Source organism: Paramacrobiotus metropolitanus, unplaced genomic scaffold, assembly GCF_019649055.1.
Source record: "Paramacrobiotus metropolitanus isolate TYO unplaced genomic scaffold, Prichtersi_v1.0 Parri_scaffold0000003, whole genome shotgun sequence".
Taxonomy (NCBI): domain Eukaryota; kingdom Metazoa; phylum Tardigrada; class Eutardigrada; order Parachela; family Macrobiotidae; genus Paramacrobiotus; species Paramacrobiotus metropolitanus.
In genome coordinates, this window is record NW_026570223.1 from 1,217,217 (window position 1) to 1,231,585 (window position 14,369).

The window sequence follows — 14,369 nt, forward strand, 5'->3', positions numbered from 1 at the left end:
TGTTTTACCAACTTTAAACTGGCACACAAAGAAAAGAGCCATTGGAAATTTCCTACCTCTGCTTTGTACCAATTGTATGGAACTGTGCTTGCAGTGTATCAACTTCGGTGTTCGGATACCGCGTACGTATTGCGCAATGGGCTATCGCCGGCGCTGGTTGTTCATTGTTGCCCGTCACAGCGTCTGGCGGATGAGGCTGCGATTAATTAAGATCGAGGGTTGTGAATCTTGTGATAACCGCACCAGCTCCGGAGACTTCACGCTGACAGCGCACTGCACATTTGATTGTGAATGCAGTGCACTGCTCATCATGGGAAAAAATGGATTTAAATATGAATCTGTAAAACTAATGATAATTTAATAACTGGATCATACTGCTATGATACCGAACCTAATTGCTGTTTGCTACGAGTGCAGCAGGAAAAAAAAGTAAATTAATGAAGCAAAGAACAAGGCTGATGGAAAACAATTGCAATCCATGGAACTATTTCGTAGTTTTTTCCCTTTATTTTGGGACTGACTTGTACATGCAAATCCAATTATCGTTTATCGCAATTTGATGAATCTTTATGTTGCGGGAGTTTTCAGAATTCAGATTTTTGGGTAATCATCGGTCAGCGACTTTTCTTTCAAAAAGTTATTTTAGCGCAACATATGATTGCCCTGTAGGAAACAGCTGTTGCACCGTCCACGTAAGTACGTACTCGCGGCGCCAACAACTGCAGAGTGCAGAGATTGGGAATCAGTGTGATCCTCGATCTTCCTCCTCGTTTCTTTGTTTGCTTCCCAGACGAAGCATTTGTTGTGATGCTGATTCCTGTCACTCATCGCTTAACCTGAGTTAACCACATAATTATCCCCGAGTGTGCAACGGTGAGCCAGTGTTTTCGTGGCGTGTGTAGTGCGTTTTGCAAAATTTCCCTTATTACGTGAAATCCCCTAGAAAATTTTGACGAAGCTTACTCGCAACGGCGTTGTGATGCATGGTGATTTTTGTCTTTGAATCTGTTCGCTGTTGGTGGCGGATAACGAGAAATTTTGCTCTTGGACTGTATAATAATAAATGAAACATGTCAGCGGATAGTTATTGCATATTTGTTATACTTCTGTGGAATTTGTAGGAACTTTGTAAAATGCCGTTGCGATTACGAAGTATTTATCGCCTCCGGAAAGCGGTGCAGAATTCGGATGCGGTGCGTTGGATGAGTTCGTCGAGTTTCCAACCGAATCCAGCCCCGAAATCGCAGCCTGGACAAATTCAGAACGCAGCTAACAATGAATTAGAGTCGGATCGGGTTGTGGTGGAGATCGATGAAGCTCGGGATTTCATCGAGCGCTGCTTGCGAAAACTACGCGTTAGTCAGTCGCATGCTGCGCAAATGGGAGATCTTCTTGTCACGGCCGATCACCGCGGACATTTTTCCCATGGATTAAATCGATTAGGTATGCGATCTGTCTAAGATCTTTAGGTAATCTATTTCCAGGGAATCTGATCGTAAGAGATTTGGCTAATTTGCAACTGATTTTCCGTTCTGAATTTTTTCGACAGCAGATACTACCGAGCAAATTTTGGTAAGTTTTAATAATGTTAATTAGGAAAGCACTCATACAATTTTTATTTTCTTGATGGTAGCTAGGATTCATTGCACTGCGAAATTGGGGAATTTTTAAAAAGTAATTTTATTTTGCTTCAAAATGCGGTTTCTCTATTATGTTGCATGTCATACGAACAAAGAATCAATACGATTAAATTTTGTTTGCCAAAACAACTAACAAAATGGCGCGTTTTGGTCTTTTAGAGGTAATTTGAATTTTGAGATGTGGTTTTTGGCACGTTGTTCTAACCTTGCTGTACTTCGCTATTTAGATATGTACATCTTGGATGTGAAGAGGAATTTAACCAATCTGTCTGGCGTACCGGGCATCATCAAGGAATCAGCATCCACAGCGCTGGTCGATGGGAACAATCTTCTAGGTAAAACACTGGCCGGGGCTTGTGCATCTTGTTGCTTGTATTAAGAAATCAATTCCTTAAAATTACAAGAATATAATTGCTATATGAAGTGATTAAAATTGCTGGCATTTCTCCCTTAATACAGCAGAGCTTCCGGAAAGGTGCAGAAATTTGTAGATCTCGTCTTGTGAAGTCATGTGTATAACGAACTCAAAAGTAGGCTGCGATCGTAGTGCCGAGGCTTCAGCTATTAGATACTAATGCGATTACTGTATATCTTAGCCTTTGTTGTACAATTACATGTTCGAGGCTTGAGAAAGCGTGTGCGTTGTAGGTTTCTTTTTACGGAATCTTAATGGTTCCATAAAACGTATTAATATTTATCTTTTTCTTCTTATTGAGAATGTTTCCGGAATATGTAGGTGCTGTGGTGGGCAACTTCGCCATGGGTGTTGCCATGAAGAAAGCGAAGGAAACCGGCGTGGGATGGGTCTCTGCCCGAGGTAAATTGTGTATTATGAACATCGGTGATTGCACTGTACTGATTCTGTGTATGGTAATGATTTTTTTTATTGCGTATGGTTATGGTTAATATCATGCAAGAATCGCTTGTAAAAATCGTGCCGTCAAATGTTGCAAGTACGAGTTACAGATGTTACACTTTCACTATGGATCAGATTTAGCAGATTAACCGTAGTCGTCGTTTTTGTATCATAGCATCGAATCATTTCGGTATTGCTGGGTATTATGGATTACAAGCTGTTCGGGAAGGATTAATTGGATTTGCATTTTGTAATACCAGTCCGCTGGCAGTGCCTACGCGAGCCAAAACAGTAAGTACCGTACAGATATGTGCGTGTTTGCGGTATTGAAAGATGTGCTAGGAAAATCGTTTGAAAAGTTCATCTTATTTTTATTTGTAGATGTAGTTAATCGCCTCATTTGCATTTTTAATAACCATGGTGGAATTAGCGAGCGCTGCTTTTGTTTGTTCGAAAGTTTTCTAGACAGTATGTACAGGGGAACTTTGAATTACTATTCCGAATTTTTTTCAAATTTATAGTTTCCCAGCGTTACTTCGTTCTTAAAACTTGCCGCTGCTGACAAAGCTGGGACTCCGTCAGCTCTGGCAGTACTTATATTATCTTCTCGGAGAAATGAGCAGTACAGTACCAGCGTTGGTAAAATTATGGTGTTGTTGGTGATTGTAGTTAGCCTTGGGCACGAACGCCATGTGCGTGATGGCGCCGGCAGCTAATGGGGATTATTTTGCCCTGGATATGGCCACGACAACGGTGGGTTCTATAAAGGAAACCCGGAAAAGGGTTGTTACATGAAATGCATTAATTGAATGGGGTTGTATTTGTAACTGTCGTCTAGCGAATGTACGGCTGTGTATCACCTTTCTGCGAATCCGAACAGAAGAAAATTATCTAAAAAATTACGCCCGCTAATTATTTTTTTATAAAAATAATATCGGTGATGTTGTTAACTGTAGCGCAGCGTGCCTTAGCGTTTGACTTCCTCAAACCGCTCGTTTGTTCTTTTTAATCAGGACGTGGTGCATCTGTTTTTTTAATATGTTGAATTGTTTTCTAGGTGGCCATCGGTAAAGTGGAGTTGGCCATGCGAACGCAGCAGAAAGTGCCTCCGGTGTGGGGTGTCGATAAGGATGGAAAAGAAACAACCGACCCCGAGAAAATTTATGTCGGCGGTGGTTTATTACCAATTGGAGGTTAGATGTGTTCAGTTTTATCTGAGATCTGTTATTATTCCCTTACTCAGTAAATTAAAACTCTTCATAATTTATGTTGGGAAAATCTGTTTTATGTATTTTATTCAGTAGTCTTTCTGAATGGTTTTGTCATTTGTGCGTTGCTGGTTTCTTTTGTATATTTAAAAAAATTTATATTTGTTTCTGAAAGTGATATCAGTGGAAATATTTTGTGAAAATTATGCTGTAATAATTGACTGAACCCTGGTTGTTTATTGTACAGGTTTAGAAGGTAACGGAGGCTACAAAGGCTACGCGCTGAACGTTATGGTGGAGATTTTCTGCGGAATATTAGCCAATGCGGCGTTCGGACCGCTGGTGCGCCCGTGGACCAATCCAACCAGCGAGGCGAATTTGGTAATAAACTGCGTAATGCGTGTTACTGATAATGTATGCTCGTATATTGTCCACCCGGAAATCGATGGGAAATTTTTCTAAACTTAGACTGCTTTCGTCACCTCTAATTGCGGCTGTTTAGGGTCAGTGTTGGGGTGCCATTGATCCGGATTGTTTTGGTAATGGATTCCGTGAGCGTCTGCATGGATTCCTCAATATTCTGCGTCATTTGGAACCGGTAAGTGGTTTGAACAGTTAAAACAGAGAAAATGTTTTCATCGGAAGTCGATGTAATTTACACGGCCTATGCACATAGATGTACGAAGCTACGGTATACCGAATAGCTTATACCCAGCAGAAATGATCAGATAACGTAGTGTTGTGGCATGCAATCTAGTTCCTTCCCTCTTGGAACATATTGCTTTCTTATCACTATGTAAAACGTGTCATGTGTAGAGGTAAGACTGCAGACTTTATTTTTGAAATGTATTTGCCGTGTTGTTTTTGCGAGAAATTTTACAGGATTCTGGTTTTCAGCTAGATATGGTAGCATTTGCTTTCGATAGGAATTTCTTGAAGTAGCAGCTTAAGACACCGTTGACGACAAGTAAAAACGGAAATTTATTCTGTAGGCTGATCCGTCCAAACCGGTGTTGGTGCCCGGTGATCCTGAGCGGTTGCATATGGATAAATGCAAACGATTGGGAGGCATTCCATACCACATCAACCAGATTCGCCACGCGGAGGAAGTAGCACAACAACTGGGCGTGGAACCGATGCGCACACAGCAATAAACATTTCCGTTAAGACGTTTTTCCAAATTATTTTTCCATTGATTTTGTTCGTTTTTTTACACTTAATTGCGCTCATTCCTGTTGTGTTATATTTTTTTCAAAAGACATTCGGTGATGGAATTTTAATGATTTTAGTTGTTAATTTTATTTGGATTTTATATGCTGTTTTTTTTCTAATTGCTTGCTTAATGAAAGAACCAGATTTTTTACATGTTTCTTTTGCAGAATTTTATGTTGCGGTGCTTGGCCCATAAATTTACGTTAATTTATATGAAAACAAAACCTATTTGAACAGACCGTCGGCACTTTAGAAGCGTAAATTATAAAACAGTCCAATAATGTCGAGAATTCTAGATGGTGTTTTGGCCTTGCGTCTTTCGTATCAGCATTCTGGAAATTGGCCCTTCAGTTGTCTTCGTGAGTGATCTTCTTTCGATCCTTTGCTCCGACAATATTTAACTCCAGATCGTAGCATCCCAAAGGGATCTCGCCAGCTTTCAGCACAACGTGGGCTTTGAAATCACCTGCAATTATAAAAGTTCGGTTCGGTCACATGTTTCCATATGAATAATTATTGAAGTGCTGTTCCACTACAGACAAACTAAACACATTTTGTTAAAGCTTTTAATACCACAAAATTATAAAGTACAGAAAAGGCATTTTTAATAAATACCTTATCATTGTGTTCTTTATCTGTACCTTATCTGTACTCTATCTGTACTTTATGCCCGTGCGACGCATCGTACGATAACGAAAGAAGCGTTCACCCTTATGTTGCAAGACGTTGTTCAAATTTCAGAAAACAGTTGGTTTTATACTAACCTTTATCTAGCCAGGAAGGAATTTGTTTGGATGGTGTGAACATCACCGGCAAATCCTTGACGTTATACGTTGCCTGTCATTAAAAGAGAGATGAATTAGTAATTTCAGTTCGAGCAATCTTGTACAGTATTAAGCGTAATACCACCGTTTAATTTTCGCGTATAATGCGTATGCAACATTTTCCACCTTTTTGAATTGCTTAATAAAAGATCAGCAAGTAAAAAATATTACAAGTCATTCAATCGCAGGGCTAGATTATATTCATTTATATCGCCCTACAAACAAAAATCAGCAATTCAGTGCTTTTACCGCCGGAAATGGACAAGTACATGGAATGGACTGCTGCTGAAAGGGTTCAGGACAGGGCTGAGGCGGCAACAGACTGCATACATCGGTATAATTGCAGCTTCCTAAATAAAAGTGGCCCATTAATGTCAGAAGTGCACAAGGATTGAAAGGTTGCTCAGAAGTGCAATATTGCAAAAATTATGATGACCGGCTTTTGTACAGATCATAAAAATATAATTGTATCTGAATAACACTGTTTTCCTATAATAGATCATGATGATGTGGATGAATACGTATACAGAATTAACATCCGCGCGGAATATCCACTCTTATACGCTTTCTCTACATCGTCTAAGTATTGACATCTCCTAGTAGCAAAAAACGTTAATGCGCATGCAAACTTGCCCATTCCATCCACACATGGGACTGTAATCCATACGAAAACCTTTTTTTGAATCACGACATCGATCTGCAAAAATTGTTTGTATGATTAACGCTGTTAAACGTTTGAAAAATTTTGTTATCTCAAGTTTTTATGAGTTATACCTCCAGCTGGTCTATTTGTTTGGTGATGGATCCAGATCCAGTGATTTTCATTGGCGCTGTAAGATCAAGAAAATTATACGAGTGCGGTATTGTTTCAGCAACACTTCCAATGAACACTCGTTACGTTTCCTGAAAAACTGGAAGTGCGAATGCGGTCGTAAGAGCTTTGTATGCAAATAGTGCAATCCAAGTAACGCGGTTGTATCCTGTGCGAGATGCACCAAAATTGTACTTATACTTACATATATCTATATAATCTGTTTTACCATTTAATGCTAAATTCGTATGAAACTAGGATCAAACACAAAATCACGGCTGTACAATGTATACATATATACATAACAGGTAAAAAAAGAAGATTTAAAATGCACTTTTTGGGCATACTTTACTAATAAAGATTTATACAGTACGTTGTGCACTTCTGGAACAGACTTTATATATAAATTGTTTTGTGTGATTACGTTATAGAAATTTTTTGCTAGAATATCAACACGTACGCGAAAGTTTTAGTTAAAATATTTTTGGTTACTCCTTGGCTGACTGGTTACGTACAGCCCAACTGGATGGGATCCGGTGAAATGCTGATGCTGTCGATTTTAACGATGTCGGCGGTGGTTCCGCAGGATTTCCATGAGAAATGTTGCAGATGAAGATTCTTTGCCACCGCCTATAAAATAATATGTACATGTACAGTACACTTGTATGTGAAGCATGTGCCCGGATTGTGATAAGTTTTTAGCGTTTTAGGGAGCCGTATTAAACGGCGACAGTAAACGTAAAGATTATTTAGGAGCTTCACAACTGCACAACATTACCCATTTATTTAACAGAAAATTCCATTGCTGCGTGGCATCATCAGCAGCATGGCTGGACCATTTGAACGGCAGCAGCATACCCAGTGTACTGGATGCGACGGCCAAGATAAAGGTCACTTCCCACAATACATTCATGATTGGTTTTTATGTTAAAAGCAGATGCTGAAAAACTTAAACTCGATAATGAACTGCACGAAATTTTCATAAAGAATCCGTATTTATATACAACGAAGCGCTGTTGACAATTTTACACAACCTCCTACCGTCTGAAGTCTGTTTTGTGTGAGCTGGTTGTGGGCCTGATGATATGCGGACAGTAGACGATAAAGCGTACGAGTAGCTGTGATAAGCGATTAAAATCTCGCATGCTACTGTTGGAATGCTGCTAATTCGCATGCTGCTAATTCTAAATGTTTACTACGGTATTCAACGCTAGAAAGGATGTTTGGTGTAAGGTCAAAGTGTAGATGGCTCTAATCATATAAGTTATTTTCCCTTATGAATGTGAATATGCCTTATACATTCAAATGCACATTTACCTAGTCGCGTACATATGTATTACATTGTCATTCTACAGGAGATGTTAATGGCACAGAAAAAGTAGTTGATAAACTATTATGGTTTCTTATTACTGTATTGTATGTTGGAAATTGCCAGCACATTACAGATCATTACATATATAATGGAATTTAGTAATTCCTACTTCATATTCCCCAGAATGCCAATTTGAAAATTACTTACCGATTTAATTTACGCAAGGTACTTATTAGTACGTATGTTGTTCCAGAGTTTACGCAGATACCGATATTTTTTTATGCGAATGTCGAGATATAACATATTGTATAGCATATGGTAGTGCAGCTCTGGCTATATATGCTGCTGATACAAAATAACTGGATTTGGTTTATTGCAGAAAAAAACACAAAAATTAACGTCTACTAATCAGAACACCATCAAGTATGTCAGGCAAGTTGCAAAAGCAGAAACAAACGCTAGGACAGACGCCAAAGCGCTGTTAGCCGTTAACTTTTGGTCGATTGATAAAATCCATAACCGGTGGGGGACCTTGGCCTGTCCCTGCAATAATCAAGGATTGGATTATGGAAGAATTCACGTTACTCTAAAGGACATATAGTGGAAGTAAACTGGTTATGATTATTTCACTGCAGTTAATTTTACGCAGTAAACATCGAACTCGGTGCACCAAATGCGCTGACCTTACATTTTTAAAGTGCAATAATTCTTGCTTACAAAGTAATATTTAAATTATCTAGAGTATGTCTCTGCGATATTTTTGTTCAAAGAAAAAGTACTACTTAATCTGTTTCAAGTGAATTGCGCATAAGAAATCCTAATATCAAAAATATGGTTCATTCTATTGGTGTCACACAATGTGATCACTTATTTTAACGGCCATTAAATGATCATACAGAAAACAACAATCATGTTACTCGGCAGCACTGAATAATAAGATGAAGTTCGTATGACTAATGCGAATATTTTCAGAATCCATATCCACATATGCGGACGTTATAATTAACTGGGAAACTCATTAACTCTCCGAAATATATAGCTTTAGGAAACACGTCATGTTTTTTTTATCCACATGTACAGCGCTGTATTACGTGCAGCGTATGCCAAAGTTAATTCTACTCTTATCATGTTTTACCTGTTCCGGTTCCCGTTCCAGTCCCGGTACCGGTGCCGGTATTAGTGCCGGCTGTGCAACCTAAGGCGGTGGTAAGTGTTGTGGCGGTGCCGGTCCATTGGAATACATCGTTTCCTTGTGGTGTCAGTGTTTGTACCATCTGGTTGGTGCCGGTATTATCCAATCCAATAACCACTACGGAGTTGGTACCGCCGGTTCCTCGAACCTGTCAAGAAAGGTCATCATTGCTCCATAGACTGTGCGATTGTATGTAATTATTTGTGTTACTGTTGTTTTACTTTAGTTATCAATATTAGTGCCGGATCAAAGCTTATATGCCGTTTACCATATATACACCGTTCCAGTTGCCGGTAATACCAGCCGTGACGCCGGTTCCGGTTGTGGGTGCCCTTTGCTGCTGGGTGTATTCGTTAACATACTGCCTTGCTGTATCTGAAAAGGGCAAATAACACTTTTTTACGTTAATTCGATCTAAGTTAGCCGATGTTTACAAGAAATATTACTAACACACAACGTTCATTGCAGTACAGTGCGAGATCACGTTAACTGTTACAGATACGTACTGCTGTAACGGTACCAAGCGTACGGTCCAGTTTGCGAGCCGGCCCATTCGAATTCCGGATCGTTGGGTCCGAAACCCGTTATTGTGGCTGGCCTTTGTGGCAGTTGTGTACACGTTGCAGTTGTGGCGCCGGAGGCTCCCGAGCAGGAATAAAACTGATTAGCCTAAAAGTTAAAATACGTAATAAAATTATTATCATGGCGCATGCGTAGCTACGTGCTTCTCTTCATCTGTAGGAAGCCAGTGCGTTCTTTGATAATTTTCTTATACACTTCACTAAGAATCTCATATGTATTACCACTTTAACAGGTAATAGCTATCAAAATAATAAAAAGTGTAAAAGCGGACATATTACTTCACAGTTTTACGTACTCTGCATATATTTGTACATATTCGCGAAATTCGTAATTACCTGTGTCTGCACGTAAGTAGTAAAGCTCATCTGATCCGTCCACACGGCTGACACCGGTCCCGTTACACCGATCAGCATACTGCCAATGGTTCGCGATTGTGCTCCGGTAATCAGTCTCGTTGTCGGGCCGTCAACTTCGATCATACAGGCACCTACATAGCAGCATAACGTTGTTGCTTTAATCTGTAAAGGTCATACTCATCAATGTGTCGTTGTATAGTAATAAGATGTTACCAGAGAATAGATAGTATCGATTGTTGAAGAGCAGTGATGCTTCGTTGATCTGGGGTGGCGGGGTGGAGCAGAAGTTGACCTGGCAGTTGGGTGACGGTGTCGTGGTCGTTGTGGTTGGTGTGGTCGTCGTCGTTGTCGTAGTCGTGGTTGTGACGCCGGTGCACTGCGCGGGGTTGCACTGGGCAACATCTTGATTAAAAATACAAGGATTTATAGATTACATGGTACCGAGGGCTTCCATGCAGCAAATACTGGAAGTTTTTAAAGAGATGTAAGGACAGCTTAGTATTAAAATACAAATAGACCCTGGTGTTTGCTTTATTGAAACTAATTCCAAAATTAACTTTGGAATTAGTTTCAATATACCTTAGTTTCCGTGTATTTACTTATTTGGTTCATTTGTAAAAATTTCAATGATTTGTCTCTTTCGAGATATAAGTCTGAGTAAAACAGATATCAGTACTTCGGCTTCTTCTACAGTCGCTCAATTTTACCATGCATTTTTTAGAATAATTATCGCCGATGCAAGTTGCCGTACACGGCAAACGAATTTATCGTTTGTGTAAACTATTACAGCGCATTATAGTAGTTCATTGCCGGTTTGTGGCCGGGGCAAATATATTATTAATTTTGGTGTCGCCGCTTCGATAATGATGCAGTGCATCCATTTATTTCAATAAGAAGCTATAAAAATACATCTACATTAAATCTTAACTGAAATTTGTACCAGATTAACCGTATTTGTGACAGAATGTATGCGATGCCAATTTTATTTTATGCTTGTTAAATATTCGTGCAATGTTTGTGTACAATATTCGTACAACGTACATAACATTACAGTATTTAATTTTCAGTAGTTGCTACAATGTAGAGCATTACCGTGTACCGTGATAAATAATGGACTTACAAACATTGGTGGTATCACATCGGAGTCCACACTGGTAGGTGATGTTCAGCAGTGTGCAGTCGGTGGCACTGATCTGACTCAGTCTGGGAATACAGGGCATGGGCGCAGAAGCCGGTAGTGTGAAAGCGGTTCCAGTAGCAGCGAAGTCAGCGGGCTGATTATGCTGCAAAGGAATAAACAACGCGCCATTGACGTCATAAGCCGAAGAATTCCGCTGTGTCAAGATTACTAATCGTATTCTTACCGTAATGCTGCAGTAATCATAAGGATAACTCTTCCAGTACGCTTCTTGTTCGCTGTACTTGCGGTAAGCTGCCTGCAATTCGAAAGGTCACCATGATGACTGTTCACATGGATTGGCGCATTATTCTCATCCGCTTGATTATTAACCTTTTAATTTGCTTAGTTACATGAAGATTCACCTGTTCACTGCATTTTTCTATCGAAACGTTATTGGAAAAACAATTTCCTTATTTAATAGCACGATTAAGAACGTTACTAATTAGGCAGTAATTCTTAAAGTTAGCTTCATTTCCTCAAAATGTACCGGTACGGTCAGCGCTGAATCGGGTTGCACCGTAATGAAACTATCACGATCACCACGTTCGTGCTCGTTACGCTTGCCCATGGTGTTGACAATGTAGCGCGCTATACACCTAGGATCGGTGCTACAGCGCGTCAGGGTGTCGCGTGCCAAGGAGACAGCCTGCTCATATGTTCCGGTGGGCGCCCTCATCCAGCGACCGGGCATACTGGATGAGTATGCGGCCGTTCCGCTACAAATCGGGAATACAATAGATAAATTCCATCCTATACCTACGCGGGTTATTACTTGGACATACGGCGTATTTTTTGCGGAAGCACTTTTCATTAACTTGGAAACAAAAGGTCACCTCGTAAACGAGTACAATTTGCAACGTTCGTTATGAAAATCTATCACAGGAGATGAACGAATATTTGCGAAAACATTACTGGTTTTAAAATGCGAAGCCTTACGCAATTAGCTTGAAGTTGTTCACTTACGTGCCAGTGGGAATAGTGAATCGAATTTTAAATTCTGTGGAAGTACATGGTACCGGCGCGAAAACCAAACAGCCTTGCAGTGCTCCAGTAGTGCCGGCTAGAATCGCAATGGCACTATTGACGGCTGACTGTTCTACCGTGGCTGTAAAGGAAAAGGTAGAATGATTATGAATATTCCCTTGGTTTAATTTAACCAAACGGTCATGTAATACTGTACTTTTTCTATTTGTAGACAAAGCGACATTAAATTATTCGCTTCTTACTTAGCTGAGAATCAAAGCAGTAAGGAATACGAGTCTTATCCCAACGTCCATACTCTGGATTGACATTCGTCGTTCCTAGAAAACGATATAAATTAATAACGATATGTACGATATGAACATTCCTAGCGATACGAATTAATAAACGCATTTCATGTTATCAATAATTTTAATTAATTTGATCCACAAACCGTGTGTAAATGAAATCCCTATTATGAGTAATAAAACCACCGCTAACGACATTGCCATTATAGGTTTAATTTGGGCAGCTCGGTTACCAACAGTAATATTGAACCGGGAGCACGTAAAGCTACTGCAAGATATTTTCAGCTAACATTGCCGGAAACCTTTTCGGCATCAGGGTTGTTTTATATTTTCTCGGCTACTAAAGGAATAAGAAAAGCCTTGACCAATGCACAGCACAGCGATTTCAAAGCAGAATTATCGTCGTAAGAGATACGCTGATGTATCATAATGAATAATTGTCGATTGTCCAGGTAGGTTATTATAACGCGGATTACGTATAGACTGCCGCGATTTTCATACCTTTGAGATGAACTGTTTTACAATCAGCAAAAACAATTTCAAAATAATTATGCTGCCGGTTACCAACTATTGCGGACGCCGCAATGTCAGTATATGGTCCTGTTAACTGGAGATGACGTAAAAACTGCGTAAAGGTATGGTAATTTAAATTTCCACGTTTTGACTACAAATTCATCGTAAACCGGAAGAAAAGTTAGTTTAGTGTTCAGAAAATTTAGTTTTCCCTGGTGTAAACAGTACTTCGTCATTGTTATTGCATTGAAAGGACCTACCGCCCATATCATATTCTACACAGCAGAAGATTACGTACCGTTTATATTATAAATATTGTACAACTGTACATAAGGTAGTAAAACAAACGTTGTTAGTCTAAATTGCTTTTATTGCTCCTTGACTCCTGTCCATGTTGTTAAATTGGATATGCAACTCTGACTCACAATCAAGTAAGTACAGACTGTAACAGCGATGTGCGATTAATTCAACGGTATAGCGCGCTCGTATTCAACGGTATAGCGCACGCTGATATCTATATACACACAGTGCCGTATTAGTGACCACTGGCAATCGTTTGCTTATCACATTTGTCTGCATGCAGTTGTCCTGCAACAATAACTTTCGGCCGCAGAAAAAGGAAAAGAATATCTATTTCATGGGGCATCCATTTTCGCTACTGGACAGTGGTCACTTCGGTGACCACCAAAACACAACCAGTTGAAAGCCCATAAAAGGTTGTCTTAGACTACCAATCTGCAGAATGTTGCGACTTACACTGAGTTTACTAGGAAATTTTGTATAATGGCTGTAATGTACCCCATTGCCCGTTGTTGTCAAAATGATACCATGTTTTTTAAAATATCACCAGCGGTCATCCATTTCACGTATTACAAAAATATAAGTTGTGTCAGGTAACACATAGAGTCAACTACCTAACCCATTTATTTAGATTTTTTCGCATCACGCGGATGGCCAGGAGGTGTTAGCGACCTCCGGTCACCCGTGGTATAAAAAAATGGCCGACTTTGGTGGCCACTGGCGAGTGCATGTTAGACTTATACTTAGTGGTCAAGTTTTGTAAAATGGACCTCAACATCTTAACTCGCTAATAAAACTGAAAAATCCAAATTCCCATGCTACGTTCAGGTACAGGAGCAAAAGTCCTCTACGGTATCACTTTGATATCAATGGGAAGAAACAGGTTAATGCAGCTATTTGTCTTGGAGATTACATTTACAGAGTGCACTTACGTGAGTTTAAAGTCACTTTAACTGAAAGCGGAGAATCTGACAAATTAACGTACTCGTGATAATTTAATAAGTGCCACAAACAGTGTCCTTGAAAACAATCCACGATACAAGTTTAATATATCTGTAGAAACGGTTCTCATTGCATTAAACACACTGATCCGGGGCATGTACAGAGTATACAGC

The 14,369-nt window shown here is 39.7% G+C and overlaps 3 protein-coding genes across 4 annotated transcripts; 1 reads left to right on the forward strand and 2 right to left on the reverse strand.

Moving 5' to 3' along the window:
• The first annotated feature begins 718 nt into the window (after window positions 1-718).
• LOC129592016 (uncharacterized oxidoreductase YjmC-like) lies at window positions 719-5,140 on the forward strand. Its single transcript, XM_055487959.1, has 10 exons — window positions 719-873; window positions 1,122-1,443; window positions 1,868-1,975; window positions 2,377-2,457; window positions 2,672-2,787; window positions 3,166-3,249; window positions 3,554-3,689; window positions 3,952-4,085; window positions 4,207-4,302; window positions 4,697-5,140. The coding sequence occupies exons 2-10, from the start codon at window positions 1,134-1,136 to the stop codon at window positions 4,856-4,858; spliced, it is 1,227 nt and encodes a 408-aa protein (XP_055343934.1). The 5' UTR covers window positions 719-873; window positions 1,122-1,133; the 3' UTR covers window positions 4,859-5,140.
• LOC129592025 (ganglioside GM2 activator-like) lies at window positions 5,072-7,628 on the reverse strand. Of its 2 annotated transcripts, none has more exons than XM_055487967.1 (7): window positions 7,330-7,628; window positions 7,067-7,181; window positions 6,515-6,570; window positions 6,374-6,437; window positions 5,990-6,090; window positions 5,681-5,753; window positions 5,072-5,382 (listed from the first exon to the last, which is right to left on the reverse strand). In XM_055487967.1, the coding sequence occupies exons 1-7, from the start codon at window positions 7,462-7,464 to the stop codon at window positions 5,264-5,266; spliced, it is 663 nt and encodes a 220-aa protein (XP_055343942.1). In that variant the 5' UTR covers window positions 7,465-7,628; the 3' UTR covers window positions 5,072-5,263. The 2 variants fall into 2 exon arrangements, with proteins under 2 accessions (XP_055343942.1, XP_055343950.1); XM_055487975.1 differs by having other exon boundaries at window positions 5,990-6,086; window positions 6,370-6,437.
• Window positions 7,629-8,128: 500 nt separating this feature from the next.
• Window positions 8,129-12,743, reverse strand: LOC129596132 (mucin-5AC-like). Its single transcript, XM_055493325.1, has 12 exons — window positions 12,588-12,743; window positions 12,400-12,474; window positions 12,137-12,278; window positions 11,661-11,889; window positions 11,358-11,429; window positions 11,114-11,276; window positions 10,207-10,395; window positions 9,973-10,124; window positions 9,562-9,724; window positions 9,324-9,430; window positions 8,999-9,203; window positions 8,129-8,406 (listed from the first exon to the last, which is right to left on the reverse strand). Exons 1-12 carry the CDS (start codon window positions 12,643-12,645, stop codon window positions 8,345-8,347), a joined length of 1,617 nt encoding a protein of 538 aa, XP_055349300.1. The 5' UTR covers window positions 12,646-12,743; the 3' UTR covers window positions 8,129-8,344.
• Window positions 12,744-14,369: the final 1,626 nt, after the last annotated feature.

Excerpts from the sequence above, each read along its gene's own strand:
- LOC129592025 (XM_055487967.1), bottom strand. The coding sequence starts at position 7,464 with ATGAATGTATTGTGGGAAGTGACCTTTATCTTGGCCGTCGCATCCAGT. Across the intron at positions 7,182-7,329 it reads ATTTTCTGTTAAATAAATGG|GCGGTGGCAAAGAATCTTCA; the intron begins GTAATGTTGTGC and ends ATTATTTTATAG. Across the intron at positions 6,091-6,373 it reads CCCATGTGTGGATGGAATGG|GAAGCTGCAATTATACCGAT; the intron begins GCAAGTTTGCAT and ends ACTTTTATTTAG.
- LOC129596132 (XM_055493325.1), bottom strand. The coding sequence starts at position 12,645 with ATGGCAATGTCGTTAGCGGTGGTTTTATTACTCATAATAGGGATTTCA. Across the intron at positions 11,430-11,660 it reads ATTCAGCGCTGACCGTACCG|GCAGCTTACCGCAAGTACAG; the intron begins GTACATTTTGAG and ends TTCGAATTGCAG. Across the intron at positions 9,431-9,561 it reads CGCTTGGTACCGTTACAGCA|ATACAGCAAGGCAGTATGTT; the intron begins GTACGTATCTGT and ends TGCCCTTTTCAG.
- LOC129592016 (XM_055487959.1), top strand. The coding sequence starts at position 1,134 with ATGCCGTTGCGATTACGAAGTATTTATCGCCTCCGGAAAGCGGTGCAG. Across the intron at positions 2,458-2,671 it reads GGGATGGGTCTCTGCCCGAG|CATCGAATCATTTCGGTATT; the intron begins GTAAATTGTGTA and ends TTTGTATCATAG. Across the intron at positions 4,086-4,206 it reads CAACCAGCGAGGCGAATTTG|GGTCAGTGTTGGGGTGCCAT; the intron begins GTAATAAACTGC and ends GCGGCTGTTTAG.